Source organism: Vespa mandarinia, chromosome 9 (genome assembly GCF_050613455.1).
Source record: "Vespa mandarinia isolate Hongniang chromosome 9, ASM5061345v1, whole genome shotgun sequence".
NCBI classification, from domain to species: domain Eukaryota; kingdom Metazoa; phylum Arthropoda; class Insecta; order Hymenoptera; family Vespidae; genus Vespa; species Vespa mandarinia.
In genome coordinates this window covers 524770-542893 of record NC_140818.1, presented here as the reverse complement: position 1 = coordinate 542893, position 18124 = coordinate 524770, and the positions used below count along the sequence as shown (strand labels likewise).

Genomic DNA, 18124 nt, shown 5'->3' with positions numbered 1-18124 from the left:
GATGTGATAAATTCGGAATAAAATACTTTTTTTCATTTTCATTTTCATTTATATATATATATATATATAATGTGACAAATGTGATACGAAATAATTAAATTATATCGAATGTACAACATTAAAATAAATAAATGCAAAATCAAATTTACAATTAAAACTACGATTCTATATAAAAAAAAGAATAGTCAACAATGTAATTTTTCAAATTATTTTAACGTTATGAAACGATATATTGTTTTTCCTTTTGTAAAATAAATCTGTGGCCCTGAAAAGGGCCGATTGAACGAGCAATTTTCTTTTTTAACCTCCAAATCCGTAAAGAGTTCTGCCTTGTCTTTTCAAAGCATAAACGACGTCCATGGCAGTGACGGTTTTTCTTTTAGCGTGTTCAGTATACGTAACAGCATCACGAATGACGTTTTCAAGGAAAACTTTAAGAACACCGCGTGTTTCTTCGTATATCAGACCTGAGATACGTTTTACACCACCACGTCGAGCCAATCGACGAATAGCTGGTTTAGTAATACCTTGAATGTTATCACGCAGAACTTTTCTATGACGCTTTGCTCCTCCTTTTCCCAATCCTTTTCCTCCCTTACCACGGCCAGTCATGATTAATTGACTTTTATTCGCAAAGAAAGAAAACCAGACAAAAACGATCACACAACGCCAAGGCTTATAACTTGAATACGTTGTTCGAGCAGAAGCGTCGCTTTTTATAGATCAAGTTTGTACTATACCCCCACTAGTCTATCGTGAACCAATCAGAAATAAGACTCTTCAAAGATAGATATATATATATATATATATATATATATATACGGAGATTTTCTCCTTTGCAATATCATATTCCTCTTTTGCGCTTTGTTCACGTTGACGTAGTACTTCATCTTCTATTCGTTTTTTGTATATTACATTTTTGAAGATGGCTCGTACCAAACAGACTGCTCGTAAATCGACTGGTGGAAAAGCTCCACGAAAACAATTGGCTACTAAAGCTGCTCGTAAAAGTGCACCCGCTACAGGGGGGGTTAAAAAACCTCATCGTTATCGTCCAGGCACCGTTGCACTTCGTGAAATACGTAGATATCAGAAAAGTACCGAATTATTGATCCGAAAGTTACCATTCCAACGGCTCGTTCGTGAAATAGCTCAAGATTTTAAAACCGATCTTCGTTTTCAAAGTTCTGCCGTAATGGCTTTACAAGAAGCAAGCGAGGCGTATCTTGTTGGTTTATTTGAAGATACCAATCTTTGTGCTATCCATGCCAAACGTGTTACAATAATGCCAAAGGATATTCAATTGGCTAGAAGAATTCGAGGAGAGAGAGCTTAAATACCAAGTCCTCCCTCCCTTACCACCGAAAAAACGGCCCTTATTAGGGCCCAAATTAATTAAATTACATAGGAAGAACTTTACGGTATTAACTATTGCATATCATATAGTAATATTTAAGTAATATTGTAGATTTTATTTAACTAGATATGAATATTAATATTTATTTATTTATTCTTTTTTTTACAATATTAAATTTTTGTCAATCTCTGACATAAAATTTTGTAAATTATAAAGAGATTTGAAAAATTTATATAATTTACTATAATAATCTATAAAGTTACGAATATCAATAAATACATATGTACTTAACCTCTTTAGATATACGGTACATAAATATAGCATAAAAAGCTTAATAAAAGTATTCTTTTCTTACAGTGTGTTTCAACAAATAAATGAAACGTATTTTGTACTTGATAAAAAAGTAAATTTTTCTTTTATGTTACATTTTTATATTTTATCTTTTATTTATGTAATACGTGACAGACGTAATCGTTTCCCGCCAAATTGATATCTTTACATAGAAGTAAAAATTTTAGGATGTAAAAGAGATTAGAATTAAAAGAACGTCGATAATGCAAGAATGAAGCTATATAAAATAAATATAATCGTTATTTAAATATTATAAAAAAAAATATAGGAATCGACAAATTTTGCAAAATATTAATAAATGTTTGCCTTTATTTATTGTTAATTTAAAATTCTATAATTATAATGAATTTTATAAAATTCAAATTCAAGAAGAACTCAAAAGATAAGTATCAGAATAATAAATACATGTATATAGAGATGGTCATTACAAAACAAAGAAATGAATTGAACGTAAACCTAACCTTAATTATGACAAAATCCTATAGCAATAAAATAATTGAATTTAAATCCAATACTTTAATATAATTTATTTAATTACCATTATAAAATACCATTATAAAATAAGATATGTTTTCTCAGTTCCTTATATACATTGTATATTACTATTTATTAAATATAAACAAAACAAAAATATCTTACTACTAATTAATAACTTGATTTCGTAACATGTTTCAAACAAAAGTGATAAAATTTGAATTTTAACCAACCATAATCGTAAACGTAAACATGGGTGAGTTTATTTCTTTGTAAAAATTATTATATAGCATTGCTGTAACAGGTAAACTTTCTCTTATCGATTATTGATATTCCTTGATACTTTATAATATTTAAGTTCACCTCTCTAAACAATTGTAACACAAAATATTGATTTGTTCAATTTCTTATTTTTGTGAATGGTAAGTTGCAGATGTAACGAGATAGTTCTAGTTCTTTTTTTATCTCAAATAATATTTCCTGCTAATTTCAACACTTCCGTCGTGAGATATTCCATAAAAGATTTCAAGTAAATCCGATAACTGAACACTAATTTGTTCGACATAAATTCAATCTTTTTTTATGAAAGCCTATTAATATGACTAACAGAAAATTGAAGAATTGCTTATTGTAGAATGTAACTTTACCTTTCCTTTTGCTTTGCCTTCTTTGCTACGTTTCAGACATCTGCTATATATTGGTTTGATTAAAAAATTCTTTCGGTTTTCTATGTAAAAGTAAAAGATACATTTTTCATTTCCCAGACAATCTCATAATTACCATAAACTTTGTATCTTTCTAAGGAAAAGACTGTACCAGATATCTTTTGTATTGTCCCAAGGAATTGTAAGAGATATAAAAAATAAAGCAAAAGAATTAAAAATTTTTATGATACAAATTTTAAAGGAATAAACGTAATCAATCATTCAATATTATAGCAAATAACGATTAAAAAATAATGACTTGTATTAAAAACTTGAATAACTTAAGATAGTACTAATAAACATTTATTTTATTTTTTTTTTCTTCAACTTTCTATCTCATGTTCTTTTCCTTTATTATTTTCTTTTCTTACAATATGAAAGCACTTTTTTTTATAAATAGCCTGAATAAGCCTACTTATTTTAGGCTGATAAAGAAAATAAAAGAAACCATAAGTTAGATTTTAGAACTTATATACATTCTTATAGATTCTTTCTTTCGTGTTTCCTTTTTTTTTATAAATCAAGTGAGTAGATAAGGAAACATACGTCCGAATCATCTTATCTATTCACTATACTTATAGATAAGGTCTATTTATCAATAGATGTACTGTATTTATGGGAATTACTTTTCTAAAGTTAATTAAGAAGCCACCACAATTTGAAATTTTATATGTCCATAATTGTTGCAACCATAAACCAATAGTTTACGAGAATTTCTCTGATCCACGGTGATTGGTCCTCTATCTCTTATATACTCGTCTACTGAGCCCGTAGTACTCAAGATTTGACGAACCGTCAAAGGCGATTATTATCAGTATCTCTGTGTTATAATTTGTCAATCATTTGTAAGTTCCGTACGAAGTATTATTCAAAATGCCTTTAAAAATCAAGTCTAAAGCAGTGAAAAGTCCAAAAAGTGTAAGGAAAACTGATCAGAAAAGAAAACGAAAAAGGAAGGAAAGTTACGCAATATATATTTACAAAGTATTAAAACAAGTACATCCAGATACTGGAATTTCTAGTAGAGCCATGAGCATAATGAACAGTTTCGTAACTGATATATTTGAAAGATTAGCTGCTGAATCATCACGATTGGCAATTCACAACAAAAGAGCTACGATTAGCTCTCGAGAAATTCAAACCGCTGTACGTTTATTAATTCCTGGCGAACTTGCCAAGCATGCTGTTAGTGAAGGAACAAAAGCTGTTACCAAATATACCAGTACTACATAATACAACATTTAATTTACGAAAAAAAAAAAAAAAAGAGAAAGAAAAAGATTTACAAAAACAAATAAAAATGGCCCTTTTAAGGGCCAACAAAAATTTAATACGTTAACAATTTCTCTTAGCTATGTACTCGTTTAATATTAATTATACTCATTTCATAACAGAATAAAATTTATATATTTGGTATATTATTTTTCTCATTTTATTGTATTAAAGAAATGTAAATATAATAATTAAAATTATATAAATAATTTTTCAATATCCAATATGTTAATATATTCGTACGAAACAAAGTAATTGTTTGGAAAAAGTCGCCAGGAGAGGATAGAGCGCTGATCAACGGATATTTAAAAGGTATCTAAGAGATATATGTTCGATCAACTACTTCGAAATCATAAAATTCATTCTTTTTTTGTAGAAGAAACTTCTTTTAAGAACTCTTTTTAAGAACTTTTCGAACTCTTCGAAAGCCAGCGAAGAACGATAAAAGAAAATATTACGATTTATACATAAAACGTATGTATGTACATCTTTATAAAATATTTTCCTAATTTTAGTTCTTATTAAATCAATCAATTTATTAATAGATTTCAGTTTTACTTGAAATCAATCTGTGTGTATATATATATGCCTGAAAAAAATAAAATCTCATATTTAAAGGTCATGATTTATGTTATTATTATATGGAAACAATAAACGTAGAATAAGTATAGCGAACGAAAAAGGAAAAAAAAATAGCAATGTAGTCAACAAAGTATTTTTTTTTTATCAAAATCATTGTGTCATATTAACATTGAATACGTGAGATATAAATAATATGTTTAACATTACTATAATATTACACTGAATTGATAGCATATCAAACTTTATATTATATTTTTACTGTACGTAATATTTGATTTATATATAAATATATATATATATGTATGTATATATAAGAAAATAAAAAAGAAGTTATTTTATTTTCTTAAAGACAGTATTTCAGATGAACAAGCCTTCCTTTTTGTATGTTCATATTTTTTTTTAAATTTGGCTGACGATTACATAGTTACGGCCCTGAAGTATATTCGATCTACTTACCATCTAGCGGTGGAACTTTGTTCTAATATCAAACATATGATATTATCGTGATTTTTTATATATTTATTTATATACGTTATTTTCATTCAATAAGTGGGTATATATACACATCTATATACATATATGTATATATATATATGTGTATTTATATATATATATATGTGTATTTATATATATATATATATGTGCATTTATATATATATATATAAATTATTCGAAGTTTTATCATTAAATAATGAATTAATCACGAACATTAATTTATTCAGTATTTTATTTCAAATAATTCATAATACACACAGTATACAAAGTAAATATTTTGTTATTATAAAATAATATGCATTATAAAATAGTATATATATAGATATTTCGCAAATAAATTAATAACGGCACAAATATGAGTTGTCAGAAGGGAAATGCAAATCGATCCAGGCCTCAAAAATACAAAAATCAAACTGCCTTCAAGAATGATTTACATGATACTTCTCATAAAATAAAGTTTATTAATAATATCGAGGTAACCAATGTGTGTGAAAGATGTAAAAAAATAATCGAGTGGAAGATCAAATACAAGAAATATAAACCTCTTAAAGCACCAGCTAAATGCACTAAGTGCGAACAGAAAACTGTAAAGCATGCTTATCACATCATGTGCCTGTCTTGTGCAAAAAATCATCAAGTTTGTCCTAAATGTGGTGAAAAGCGTGAAATAATTGAGGGTAAACCGAGTAGAGAAGAAAGTATTAAATTAGATGCAGAATTACAGACATTGTTAAAAAAGTTACCAGAAAGGAAACGTAGAACATTTATAAGATATATGAATCGTAATTATTAAATATATATTTCAATATTTAGAGATTATACGTATGATTATATTATATATATTTTTTATTTAGGTAACTCAAAAAAATCTAATCCTGAAAGTAATAGTGATGAGAAAGGAGACTTGGAAGAAAGTGATGCTGACGAAGAGAACGGAAAGAGTACAGAAAAATTATCTTTAAATAAAGAAAATATATTAGAGGAACTGAAAGCTTTAGTAATTAAGGAAGGAAAAGATGATTTTAATAATGATTTTAGTGATGATTCAGAAAATGATTCAGACTCTATTATGTAAATATTTTCTATGCGAAATATATCTTTTTTGATCATAAATTGTTATACTCCAAATTAATATGTTTCATTTGTATTTTATTAATGTGTCATTATTCATTACATAATTAGAATACTACATTCTTTTTACAACACAGTTGTGTAATAACTGATTGATAAATGACAATAATTGCTGTGAATGTAGTTATATATTAAATCTATACTAGATTCATTATAGTCCTTATATGATTTATTATAATGTATCTTTATATATAAATTTTTTACTTTCATTTTTGAGAACTTTTATGAGTTTTATATCATTTTACTTTGTTTAAACTGTTTTTTAATTTAGAAAATGGAAGACGTAGAAAATAAACCAAAAGTTGATTGTCTAACCAAAGGTATATAAGGGAAATATTTATACATTATAACATTAACCTCATAATATTTTTTATTATACCGATATAATTAAAATGAAAATTTTAACTTAGGACCTGGACCAGTTTATAAATTACCTCCATTAGTTGGATATGTTGGACATGATCCATCTAAACATAGGGGTCCAGCGTATAGTATACGGTTTCGTGTAGGATTAAGTGACAAAACCGTTGGTCCTGGTCCACGCTATAACATCAATAAATTAACAAAATTTGGATTAGATAAACCACCAGCATACACAATAGCTATTAAATATCCTGATACAAGTAAAAATATGAATTTTATTATTTTGCAAATATACGTGTTTTGTAACCATAAGATTATATAAAACATTAAATTCTATGACTATCTATATTATTTTTTAGTTTTGAGTTTAGGACCAGGACCTGGTGCATATGCGCCTGAACAATGTCTCCCAATGAATCATAATCGTAGAGCTCCTGCATATACCATAAAATCAAAAGGTCAACCATTACAAATTATTGAAGGGCCTGGGCCAAATGCTTACACAATACCAACATGTATAGGCCCTAAAATACCAGATATGAGAACACAAGCTGCTTATACCATGTGTGTAAATTTTATTATTAATTTAATAATAATTTATTAAATTAAATTCAGTAATTAATATGTATTACTCATTTATACAATATTTTTTATTTTTCAGCGGTGCCTATTATGAACCACCATTAGAGTCTTTAGGTCCGGGTCCAGCAGCTTATGCGGATCTTAATCAAAATGTTATAAAGAAACGCAATCCAGCATATAGTCTTAAATGGCGTCATGATCTTTCTGAAGGATATATTAGTCCAGGTCCACGTTATAATCCTACGTATAATATTGGAAGACGTGCCCCAAAATATTCCTTTGGCGTTAGACATAGTATATGTGCAGGAAATCCCATTACGAGTTTAGATGAAGATTGATTGGAAAAATATGGATGTGTTTCATTATCAAGTTTTTGTAAAAATTGTATAATAACTTTATATATCTCAATATCTTATTTAATAAATGTGGTCTTCAATCAGATATATATATACGTCTATTTAATTATGTGTACATATATATTTTCAATGATTATACACATATATACATATATATATATAAAAATTGATACGTTGTATCGAACTATCAATTGTTTTTTTTCTCGTTTAACCAAAATGGAATTGAGATAAAAATTACAATATTTTTTATGTTTTATAAATACAAAATTTCTTGTCAGATATCTAAATTTATAAGAATTTAATTACAATGCCTCCTAAGGTAGCCAAAACCGCTAATATCAGTGGTGATACAATAGAATCTAAGAAAATTACGAATGCAGCGATTTGCGGGATACCCTGTAAGGATTCAATTTAAAGATAATATTTTATTTCTATTTCGAAGGACATACATAATGATTGCTAATTTTATGATTGAAAAGCTCCAGGACCAAAATACAAATTGAAAACGCTCGTTGGTCACGAAGATCATTGTATTTCGAAGTATCGAAATCCGGCATACACGTTTGGTATAAGACGTATGCCTGAAGACACATGTAAAAGTCCTGGACCAAAATATATGCTTCCAGAAGAAAAACTAAAAGGTTTTACTCATGGATTCTTGTTAAAAACCACAGGTAATTAATCTCATAGATATTTGAATTTCATTACTTATAAAAAGTATAAAAATATATATTATGTTATGATATTATAATAAAATTCTTTATTTTGGTATTATAGATAAAACTTGTGGACCTGGTCCGAAATATTTTATACCAAGTCCCCCAAGCGGTCCTATGTTTTCTCTAGGATGGCGTACCAAATACAGAAGTGATTGTGCATCACCTGGACCTTATGACATAAAGAGCATCTTTCCTGGACCAAGCTTTACCATGTAAGACTTTAATATATTTATTTTTGTCTTATTAATCATTGATTCTATATTATTTTATTTTTATAGAGGAATACGTCTTCCTGATCTCAAATGTATTGGTGGACCAGGACCTTCTGGCATGTATACATTGGATGTGATTAAACCAAGATCACCAATGTTTAGTTTAGGTTTTCTTCATCCCGATAAAGATATCTGTAAGAGTCCAGGACCTAAATATGATCCCAAATTATTAGATCTATCACCAAAGTTTTCTTTTGGAATGAAGCATAGTGTTTGTGCACCACCGTACATAGTCGAGTGTGATGACAAATGTTAAACGAAAAATTTATCGATCCAAGACTTTTAGAAACTGTTCCGATTATTTTTTTCTAATAGAAAACTGCCGTTCATATGAACTATCATCAATAAAGTAAATAATTTTAGTAAATAATATCACCATTAGATTTCGTATGTATAATAAAAAAGTAAAGAATTTTAATTAAACTTATATTATATTATATTATATTATATTAATTTAATTAATTAATTATTATATTATATTATATTATATTAAGAACTAACAATAAACTACAAATACTTTCAAAATTGTCTAAGAACATTAACTTGTAAATAATAATAAACATATTTTAAAACATAATATTGGAAGAATTTTGTAAGCATAATCATGTAAAATAGCTGGTCTTGTGTAATATAAACATATTCGGTCTTTTAATTAACTTTGACAATTACCAAGTTAGTTTTTTTTGTATACCGACTCGTGATTATAGAAACTCTTTATTATTAAACGTGATAACTTATAAATTCATACTATTGATACTCTTCCGATAATTTTTAAAGTTTTTAATCTACATGAAATACAATAATGTAATATTTGAACAAGAGTACATTCGTTTAAATATTAAAATGACGGAAATGCGCGTAAAATTAAAAATAATTTTAATATAAAATTCCTATACTTTAAAATTTTAATCTCAGTGTAGTTGATGTTGTATAATATAAACATATTCAGTTTTTTTATTGACTTTGACGATTACCGTATCAGTTCTCCTTTGTCCTCTGACGAGTAAACATCGAAAATCTCTTAGGATGCATTTGCTGCAAATATCAAAGTTATATTTAAAGTAAGTAAATTTTTATATCGCACGTTTCTTCAATTTATATAGTTTCTTATTATAATAATAATACTAATAATTTTGCTGTTATTTTTTTATTTCAGAATATCATTGCAATTACGCGCGAAGCAATGATGTAATTGAATGTTTATATTGCTAAAATAAACATATCGCCAAGTAAAAGCAGTGTTTATTCGTTCACGTTTCGCGATTTAAACAGCAAGTGTTTTTGCATCAACTGGATGCAATGCAATAGTTAGAATCAGTGTTTGTTTGCAAAGTTTGCTTTTTTAGCAGTCGCACAGACTGTATTTATAAAAGATAGTAAATTTTCGCGAATTAACTTCAATGATCGTTTATTAAAAAGTAACTATCGCAGTTACTTTTAGTAATGGTTAGAATCAATGCATCATTGAAGAGGATTTTTAACAACTTCGACTTACTTTATTTTCAATCATTTACGAATCATCCACCTTCAATTTCAATCTAAATTTCGGACGAGGATTTTGGAGTCATCGCAGAACTTCTTAAGTAGTAAGTGAATTTTTAAGATCCTCTGATCATTCAATCATGTCGAGATGAAAGGTCCGAATCTGCACCAGTGATCGGTTGTAATTAATTAGTAGAAGAGCATTAAGTGATTACGAATAAATTTCCTAAGAAATTTATTCGTGAACGGTTTCTTATATTTTGATTTATTTATTAAATTAGGATAAGGTCTTCTTGTTTAAATGCGTTAATTATAATTATTTCAAATTTTGAATATTTTAATGCATTATTAAATATTTTTTTCTCTCGAAAATTGCAAAGAATCGTTATTCAGGTTCTAATAAGGAATGAGAAAAAAAACATTTGCGATGGATAGTCTCTGGATTATAAGCAAAATTATATGATTTGTTTTCTAATAATTACAGTAATCGCTTGTAAGAAGGAGTGTCCAAAGATTCTTTATTATATTTTTGAAGTTAAATTAATCAAATATTTAACCAATTTTGTTAATAAAAAAAAAGTCTCGATAGAGTCATTGCTTTTGAAAGAGGAAAGTAGAGTCATTGATAAAAGACGAAGAGACTTATAGAATCACAGTTCGTAGACCCTAGAATAAATTAATCAATTTTTAGCATAGGATTTTCAACAATTAATATACTAATTCTCGTTTCTCTTCCTATGCTTTCACGCTTTTTTTTCAGGGTTGCGTTAGAGTTGCGTTAGATTTATCAGTTTTCTTCCAAGTTTTAGAATAAGGGATGATTTTAATTCTTTGGCATTAACGGTAGTTATCGATTGCTCTATAGTAGCGGTTAGAGCACAAAGCAAAGAAGAGTCTATATGCTGAAGAAGCCTTCACATACTGTGACTCGAAAGGGCAAATATTAGGCTATTGAGTTATTTTCGAAAGTCCTCGGAATCTTTCAAGAATGGCTCTTAATCATATTTTAATATCATCATTTTGTCACTCAATGCTCTTATGATGATGGGTGTAGGGGTATAGACTTAAGAAACTGAGTCGACATAACATTCCGCCTCCGGTCTCATATTGCCACGTGTACGCGAATATGATTATTTTATATTTTATATATTTTTATTATCAAAGTTGAGTCATTAATTAATTACCTTTTTTTTTAAAGTTCTATATTAAAATCGAGTCATAGATTTTTCATTTATTCTTTTCTAATGTTAAATAAAATTCAAAATTTTATTCTAATAAAATCAAATTTCACGTTGAAGTCACAAATTTTTTACTTCTTTTCAGTGGAGATCATTAAATCTGCCCTGAATAAAGGTGCACATGGAGCTGAAGCGAACACACCAAGATATATGCCAAGTTCTCATTTCGCCACGCGTTACGGGAAAAGAATATTTGTTTAGATTAGGATTGAAAATTTCTTATTTTCTTTTTCTCTTTTAAATTTAAATTAAATTAAATACAGAATTTTGTTTTTCATATATATATACTTTAATAATTTATATATATATATATATATATATATATATATATATATATATACTTTCTTTCCTTGTTTCTTTTCTTTTCTATATTATTAAGTTATATTGGAGTCATTAAATTAGGGCTTATAAAATTATTTTAGTAACATTTAAATAATGTATGAAGTGTAACTAATCAATATTTAAACAATAGAATATTCTTAGCAACGATATAAAGATTGTAAGACACATTAAATATAAAAGAAATTAAATTTAATCTTTCAATAAATATAAACTAACATTTTACTAACATTTGAACAATGTCTGAAGTACATGAACTATATATAATTAACTTATATTTAAACACTACAACATTTTTAATAACATTCAACAAAATCATATATATATACTATCGATTTAAAATTGACCGCATTAAATACACATCGGTTTAAATTTTTGTACTAAAGGCAATAAATGGGTTTTCAGATATAGGTTCACGTGGTGAGACCTAGATTTTTAGTATTTGCGATTTATCGAAATCTTGTAGTATATAAGTACTACCGAATGAATGGTTTCATATTTTAAAAATATCTTTTCAATCTAATTCATGTTAAAATAAAGTTAATACATTAAACTTACAGTTTACATTGCTAATCATACTTGAAAAGATAAATGAATTGGATATACTAGAATTCTAAAATAATTTCTTAAAGAAACGCACAGCAAATTTTTTTATCCCACTTATGCTCGCCATTTTTTCTATTTATTTTTATCAACTCTTATTAATTATTATTTATAAATCTCAGGTGGGATCCATGTGTGGGATCTTTGGGATGGAACCTTGAGTCTCCTTTCAGCAAGGAATATCAAGCTCAATTTCATTCAATTTTTATTCTGGTTTTGCTTGATGGAATGATCTTCGAAATGTCCACTTCTTTTTCTCTTCTTCTTTTCTTTTCTTTCCTACTAAATTTTATCTCTTATTATTTTTTTTCTATCTCCTCTTTCTCCTCTTTTTTCAGACTGTATCATCGAGGAAAAATACTATTACAGAAGAGGATTATTACAGAAAAAGACCATCACAAAAAAGTACTATTACAGAAAAGGACTATTACAGAAAAGAATCATCAGGTGGGACGCTTGGGAAAGATCTTAAGAAGTTATCCTTCTTTCAGTAAGGAAAATCAAGCTCGATTTTGGTATACTGATTTTGGTCAGGTGGAGTAATATTCAATATGTCCACCTCTTGTTCTTCGTTTTATCGTTGTCACGTGCATGCACGTTCCAGCTTTTTTCTTTTCTTTCTCTGGCTTTCTTTTATTTTCTTTCTCCAACTCTTTTTTCTATCTCATATTTTTTCTCTTTCTCTTCTTCTTTTCCAGACATCATCGAAGGATCAATCATCAAAGATTATCAAGGGATAGATTTATCATTGATTTTTACGTTAGAATACAGGAAGAATAGAGAGAACACTCATACGCGTATTGGCGAGCACAGGCGTGGATGTTCGCGAGTGCGATTAAAAGTTCTACCGAGGACTTACGTTTTATTTGTTCGAAAATTCGATTAGAATACCTCGCGAATGCAGATTATAGAGTAGAGTCACCATTTTTCTAATACTAGCGTGGATGTCCGGCCGCGATTAAAAGTCTTACCATGGGTTTCGTTGTATTGTATGAAATTTGAGATACATGAACGGTGTTACCTTGTAGTAGAGTATATGTAGCTACCGATGTTACGCAGTCCTGTTAACCGTAAGCGTGGATTGACTCTCCTCCAGATAGCGTTGGAAACCAGAATTCTTGATTAGCTCATATCACCTCGGATTTTAATAACGTAGTTACCATTATTCTAACACTTACGTGTATGTTCGCAGATGCGGATTTTAGAATAGTTAGCCTATAGGTCTCTACATGCAGCAACTTTCAAACTTGGTTCGATAGACAGTGCTTGCAATATATCAATATCTAAATCTAAATTATATGACGGAAGTTCTACCGGACGAATGGCTGCATATTTCAAGGTGTTTCAATGGTGTTTTCAAACTAATTCTGATTAACTATTAAATTATTTACATTTTATTTTGTTAATCATACTTTCATAGATGAATATTGTAGATTAGATAGAATTCTAATATAATTAGTTAGAGAAAGACTCTGAAAAATTTATTTTTTTATTATTTTTATATATTCTAACTGATTTTCATTTATTATCATTTATCATCTCAGATATATTCATCATTAATTGAATAATAAAATGAATAATAAAAATGTCTATAAGTATCAGTAAATTTCAAATTTGAAGTCAAGTTTATATATCGATCTATGAAGCACGAGATGGCGTTGATAGTCATATGCCATAAAATAATTTTTGGTTATATCTCACTATCAATCTTATATCACTGAGAATATTCTTCTTAATATATAACTTATGATTATTTTGCTGTAAAAGAGAAAAATATGTTATAGTATTAATTTTAGTATGAAAACTTGAACATATTTGTCGATATATTAAACAATTGTATATTCTTTAAATAGAATATTGGAAATATGTCATTAACATCTCGTGAGTTTTGTTTTTATTCAGAATAATCTTAATATTCTAATGATTGTTTATGTAAATTTTATTGGTTATGTCATATATATGGATTATAATATTTAAGACATTTTTAGGATTATTATTACAATATTCGTATCGGTTAAGATGGCAAAAACAATATAGTACTTTGGTGAATGTATTTCCAAAGGATATAGTAGATGAACAATTTCAGAGTTTTCGTACAATAGAATCAAATCCGGTAAATCATAATGAACAACATTTGAATAGAATATATACGATACAAAGCCATATAGTCAAGACACTTTATCAAAATATTGGAATTCCAAAAAATTTTCTAACTCTTTCTACTGCTTTCAATGAATGTTCTATATTAGTTAGAAATCCTGCCTTAGAAGTAATATCATATCTTGAACAAGCAGATTATAATAGACCTATAAACAAATATGTATTATGTATCCTTTCATTAATTTTTTACTTTAGAAAGTATTCTATCTAAAATATATATATATATAAATGATGACATTTCTTTAACCGTACATATAGATGGAAAATTTGGTACAGGAAAATCAATGACATTAATGCATATATTACATTATGCTTTTATAAAGCAGATGATAATAGTACATGTGCCTTCTCGTATGTAAAGTTATCATAATAACTATTTCACGTTTTATATTGTTTATATTATTTTATATCTATTAAATGACATATGTTTTATAAATTTTAGCTAACATTTGGTTTCGATTCCCAAAAGAAATCGCGAATTCGTATAAAAGTCCAGATATCATAGACTTACCAATTGATGCAGGCAAATGGTTATTATATTTTAAAAGTCAGAATAATGATCTTTTATCAAAACTTGATGTAAGTATTTACAAATGTTCATTTACAGAAATTTTATAATAATAAAAGTCGTGTTATAGCTTAAAATATCGAGAGATTATCAATGGAATATAAGAGAGAAAGCATCTAATGGTACTTCATTGTTAGAAATGATAGAGTTTGGTATAAATAGAGTAAGATATGCATCCAGCGTAATAGATGCATTATTGATGGAATTAAAAGAAGCTAGCATTGCAGGAAAATGTAAAGTTTTAGCAGCTGTAGATGGTTATAATGCATTTTGGTCAGATCAGACTGGAATACGCAATGATGCTAAAGTATGGGTTAACCCTCGACAAATATCATTAACTTTATCATTTCTAAATTTTATAAAAGCTGATTGGTGCAATGGAGCTGCCGTTTTAACATTAGATGCTAAAGCATGCAAGGTAATAATATGGAATAAAATCAAATTTAAAATTTGAATTTCTATTTACAAACTATATTTCTATTTATAAAACAATTCTATGTCTGTAATGTGCCTTTGCTTGTAACATTGATAACGATTGTATTATCATAATTGCCTTTAGGATAAAAGAGAATCTGACCATCCTAGATACTTGCTTGGTAAAGATGGCTTTGAATGTTTAGATCCTTTTATACCTATTTTAATAGAAAATTACAATAAAGCTGAATTTGAATCTTTAATGGAATATTACAAGGAGCGAAAATGGATTAGGGATATTAATGCAGATGGATTAGCAGAAATATGGGCATTGACTATTGGTCATCCACTCGAAATAAGGCAAATTTGTAAATCCTTATAAAAATATTTTAAATAAAGTAAACAAAGAATTTGTTCGTTTCAATATAATAAAACCTTTCTGGAGTAATTAAATGTATTTATATACATATGTATAAATTTCTCTTTTTTAATTTTGGATAAAATGTAAAGAAATAGAGAACAATTAAACACTGCACTACTTTATTGATTATTACATTATAATCTAAAAATTTTGGAACAAAAAAATCTAGAAATATTACATTTCTACATTAATATGTATACTAAAGAAAAGTATATAGAATTATAGATTATTAAAGTTGGAATGTTACTATAATATTCAAAGATATATAACTTTATTTTTATATAAGATTCCCCTTAAGTTTTTTATAAGATATAGTCAAAATAGATTGTATCATTCGCGTACGGGTGACAGCATATCCAAAACTTTTCCAATATCACCATCCTTGATTTCTAATAGTTGAGTAAGCCAACCACCTTCATTAGAAAATCCCATAGTCATCATAATTTCAACTGCATTTTGAATCTTTGGATTTCGATGATATATAATTTGTTGTTGAATTGATTTTGGTAATTGTGGATATAAATTTCCATTTGACTCTTCTTTTGTAGGTGCTGATGGAGTAATAACCTAAATATAAAAGTTTTATATAGCTTATTTAATATATTTTGATTATAATATATTTTTCCATAAAAAATTTTTATTATTTTATATATGGATATATATATTTTCCTGTATCAAAAGTGCATAAACATTACCTTGTTTGGCACATTTTCGTTAGTAGGTTGAGAAGGATAAGACAAAGTTTGATCAATAACAGAAGTAGTAGCAGCAGCAGCAGCAGCAGCAGAAGATCGTTCGTCTTTATTCACCATAGTCCAATCTTCGTCATCTGAGGATTTATCAGATTTTTCAGAAGGTGAATCATTTTTACTAGCTAAGGTTTCAACATTAGAAGCAGGAATATTAATATTTTGTTCTTCTGTCAATTTCCTGCCTTCTCCAGAAAACTTTGCAGAAGCATTTTCATTTGTAGTTGATGATACTTTTGATTCAGCTTGTTTAGTAGGAGCATTTTTTTGCGACATATCAGATTTTTCATTATTTTTAACTTTCATACTGATGTCAATTCCAAGAGGATTCAAAAATTGAGCAATATTGTCTTCTACCATCTTTAACAGATCGATATGGGGTTTTGCTTCTTTTTTAGCTTCTTTAGGTAATGGTTCATTAGGCGAAGGTATGGCTTCAGTCGCCGTTTCTGGCGGTTTTTGAATATTATTCTTTATAGGACACTCACCTGCATTATAGGTCCAATCATTAAAATAATCTGCAAAAGTATCCACCCATGAAGAATTATCGCAATTTGGTCTAGATCTTCTGCAATGTTTCTCATTCATAGTTGGACATTCTCTACTATCCTCTGCTCTTGTATTATATGTAACACTTTTTCTAATAAATTTTTTCATATGATGAGCCAAGCGTCTACCATACCGTGATGTCCATTGCAATGGTACTGCTATACGAATCATGCAATGCTCAGGATGCACTCCTTTTGATTCACAATCAAAACATAAATCATAATCTGGACATTCAATACATTTATATCGAAAACCTTTAACGTTCTTGTTGCAACCATCGCATATGATATTGTGATGAAGCACTCCTGCAATTTCTTCTGGTTGAACATAAACATTTTTCTCATGGTCTACATGTTGTGTAATGTATAATTTACGAGCACCAAGTCTTGGGGATTCAGTTAAAGCAATAAGTAACTCTTCATCAGTTGATATTGCTATCTGATCATTTTCGGCATCTGGAATATTTAACAATTAAAATTTCCTTAAAAATTTATATAAAATCAAGAAAGTGATAAACATTAATATAATATATATTATAAATTAATGAATAGTCAATCATTTAAAATTTTTAGATATTTACCTTTCCAGGTGATTGTAAATATTTTCCCCTGTAAATTTGGAAAAACCGTTTGTAATTTTTCTCTCAAGTACACATAATTTGTTACAGCTTCAGATTCAATTGTAAATCTTCGAATCTCTTCTTCCTTCGAGGATCCTTGAATTATCAAATATGCTTTGAAATGTTCCATTTTGTAATAAGAAATTATCGTTTAAATTTGAATAAATCACAGATAGAGATCCAAAGAAATGTTTTTTCGATCAAATATATATATATATATATATTTAACGTAAAATCTTGTAAAATGACAACGTAAAATCACGATCACGATTAAGACGCAATATGTCCCTGGAATTCTTTTGATGATTCTTTTATAGTCGAAGT

The 18124-nt window shown here is 27.8% G+C and overlaps 8 protein-coding genes and 1 long non-coding RNA gene across 10 annotated transcripts; 6 read left to right on the top strand and 3 right to left on the bottom strand.

Moving 5' to 3' along the window:
- Positions 1–265: 265 nt before the first annotated feature.
- LOC118446428 (histone H4) lies at positions 266–696 on the bottom strand. Its single transcript, XM_035877080.2, has one exon. It carries the CDS (start codon positions 610–612, stop codon positions 301–303), a length of 312 nt encoding a protein of 103 aa, XP_035732973.1. The 5' UTR covers positions 613–696; the 3' UTR covers positions 266–300.
- Positions 697–832: 136 nt separating this feature from the next.
- Positions 833–1383, top strand: LOC118446425 (histone H3). The gene has a single exon (XM_035877078.2). It carries the CDS (start codon positions 926–928, stop codon positions 1334–1336), a length of 411 nt encoding a protein of 136 aa, XP_035732971.1. The 5' UTR covers positions 833–925; the 3' UTR covers positions 1337–1383.
- A 2294-nt stretch (positions 1384–3677) lies between these two features.
- On the top strand, positions 3678–4200 carry LOC118446427 (histone H2B). Its single transcript, XM_035877079.2, has one exon. The coding sequence runs from the start codon at positions 3760–3762 to the stop codon at positions 4117–4119; it is 360 nt and encodes a 119-aa protein (XP_035732972.1). The 5' UTR covers positions 3678–3759; the 3' UTR covers positions 4120–4200.
- Positions 4201–5397: 1197 nt separating this feature from the next.
- Positions 5398–6687, top strand: LOC146872734 (uncharacterized protein C9orf85 homolog). 2 transcript variants are annotated; one of them, XM_085659543.1, is made up of 3 exons: positions 5398–6017; positions 6090–6176; positions 6638–6687. In XM_085659543.1, the coding sequence occupies exons 1-3, from the start codon at positions 5591–5593 to the stop codon at positions 6658–6660; spliced, it is 537 nt and encodes a 178-aa protein (XP_085515669.1). In that variant the 5' UTR covers positions 5398–5590; the 3' UTR covers positions 6661–6687. The 2 variants fall into 2 exon arrangements, with proteins under 2 accessions (XP_085515669.1, XP_035732970.2); XM_035877077.2 differs by having other exon boundaries at positions 6090–6306.
- LOC118446424 (ciliary microtubule associated protein 1A) lies at positions 6641–7778 on the top strand. The gene is made up of 4 exons (XM_035877076.2): positions 6641–6686; positions 6777–6989; positions 7089–7293; positions 7391–7778. The coding sequence occupies exons 1-4, from the start codon at positions 6641–6643 to the stop codon at positions 7647–7649; spliced, it is 723 nt and encodes a 240-aa protein (XP_035732969.1). The 3' UTR covers positions 7650–7778.
- A 106-nt stretch (positions 7779–7884) lies between these two features.
- Positions 7885–9066, top strand: LOC118446418 (ciliary microtubule associated protein 1B). The gene is made up of 4 exons (XM_035877069.2): positions 7885–8065; positions 8147–8341; positions 8445–8598; positions 8665–9066. Exons 1-4 carry the CDS (start codon positions 7975–7977, stop codon positions 8912–8914), a joined length of 690 nt encoding a protein of 229 aa, XP_035732962.1. The 5' UTR covers positions 7885–7974; the 3' UTR covers positions 8915–9066.
- On the bottom strand, positions 8307–13481 carry LOC118446419 (uncharacterized). The gene is made up of 3 exons (XR_004839589.2): positions 13342–13481; positions 9633–10303; positions 8307–8807 (listed from the first exon to the last, which is right to left on the bottom strand). It is a non-coding gene; the product is annotated as an uncharacterized LOC118446419 (long non-coding RNA).
- Positions 13482–13581: 100 nt separating this feature from the next.
- mRpS29 (mitochondrial ribosomal protein S29) lies at positions 13582–15921 on the top strand. The gene is made up of 6 exons (XM_035877068.2): positions 13582–14201; positions 14309–14647; positions 14739–14831; positions 14923–15059; positions 15119–15466; positions 15608–15921. The coding sequence occupies exons 1-6, from the start codon at positions 14186–14188 to the stop codon at positions 15842–15844; spliced, it is 1170 nt and encodes a 389-aa protein (XP_035732961.1). The 5' UTR covers positions 13582–14185; the 3' UTR covers positions 15845–15921.
- A 64-nt stretch (positions 15922–15985) lies between these two features.
- On the bottom strand, positions 15986–18111 carry ref(2)P (refractory to sigma P). The gene is made up of 3 exons (XM_035877067.2): positions 17762–18111; positions 16579–17636; positions 15986–16450 (listed from the first exon to the last, which is right to left on the bottom strand). The coding sequence occupies exons 1-3, from the start codon at positions 17928–17930 to the stop codon at positions 16214–16216; spliced, it is 1464 nt and encodes a 487-aa protein (XP_035732960.1). The 5' UTR covers positions 17931–18111; the 3' UTR covers positions 15986–16213.
- Positions 18112–18124: the final 13 nt, after the last annotated feature.

Coding starts and splice junctions, on each gene's coding strand:
- LOC118446418 (XM_035877069.2), top strand. CDS start 7,975: ATGCCTCCTAAGGTAGCCAAAACCGCTAATATCAGTGGTGATACAATA. Junction 8,066..8,146: donor AGCGATTTGCGGGATACCCT/GTAAGGATTCAA, acceptor ATGATTGAAAAG/CTCCAGGACCAAAATACAAA. Junction 8,342..8,444: donor ATTCTTGTTAAAAACCACAG/GTAATTAATCTC, acceptor TTGGTATTATAG/ATAAAACTTGTGGACCTGGT.
- mRpS29 (XM_035877068.2), top strand. Junction 14,648..14,738: donor TATAAACAAATATGTATTAT/GTATCCTTTCAT, acceptor CCGTACATATAG/ATGGAAAATTTGGTACAGGA. Junction 15,060..15,118: donor ATCTTTTATCAAAACTTGAT/GTAAGTATTTAC, acceptor GTCGTGTTATAG/CTTAAAATATCGAGAGATTA.
- LOC118446428 (XM_035877080.2), bottom strand. CDS start 612: ATGACTGGCCGTGGTAAGGGAGGAAAAGGATTGGGAAAAGGAGGAGCA.
- LOC118446427 (XM_035877079.2), top strand. CDS start 3,760: ATGCCTTTAAAAATCAAGTCTAAAGCAGTGAAAAGTCCAAAAAGTGTA.
- LOC118446424 (XM_035877076.2), top strand. CDS start 6,641: ATGGAAGACGTAGAAAATAAACCAAAAGTTGATTGTCTAACCAAAG. Junction 6,687..6,776: donor AGTTGATTGTCTAACCAAAG/GTATATAAGGGA, acceptor ATTTTAACTTAG/GACCTGGACCAGTTTATAAA. Junction 7,294..7,390: donor ACACAAGCTGCTTATACCAT/GTGTGTAAATTT, acceptor TTTATTTTTCAG/CGGTGCCTATTATGAACCAC.
- LOC118446425 (XM_035877078.2), top strand. CDS start 926: ATGGCTCGTACCAAACAGACTGCTCGTAAATCGACTGGTGGAAAAGCT.
- LOC146872734 (XM_035877077.2), top strand. CDS start 5,591: ATGAGTTGTCAGAAGGGAAATGCAAATCGATCCAGGCCTCAAAAATAC. Junction 6,018..6,089: donor ATTTATAAGATATATGAATC/GTAATTATTAAA, acceptor TTTTTTATTTAG/GTAACTCAAAAAAATCTAAT.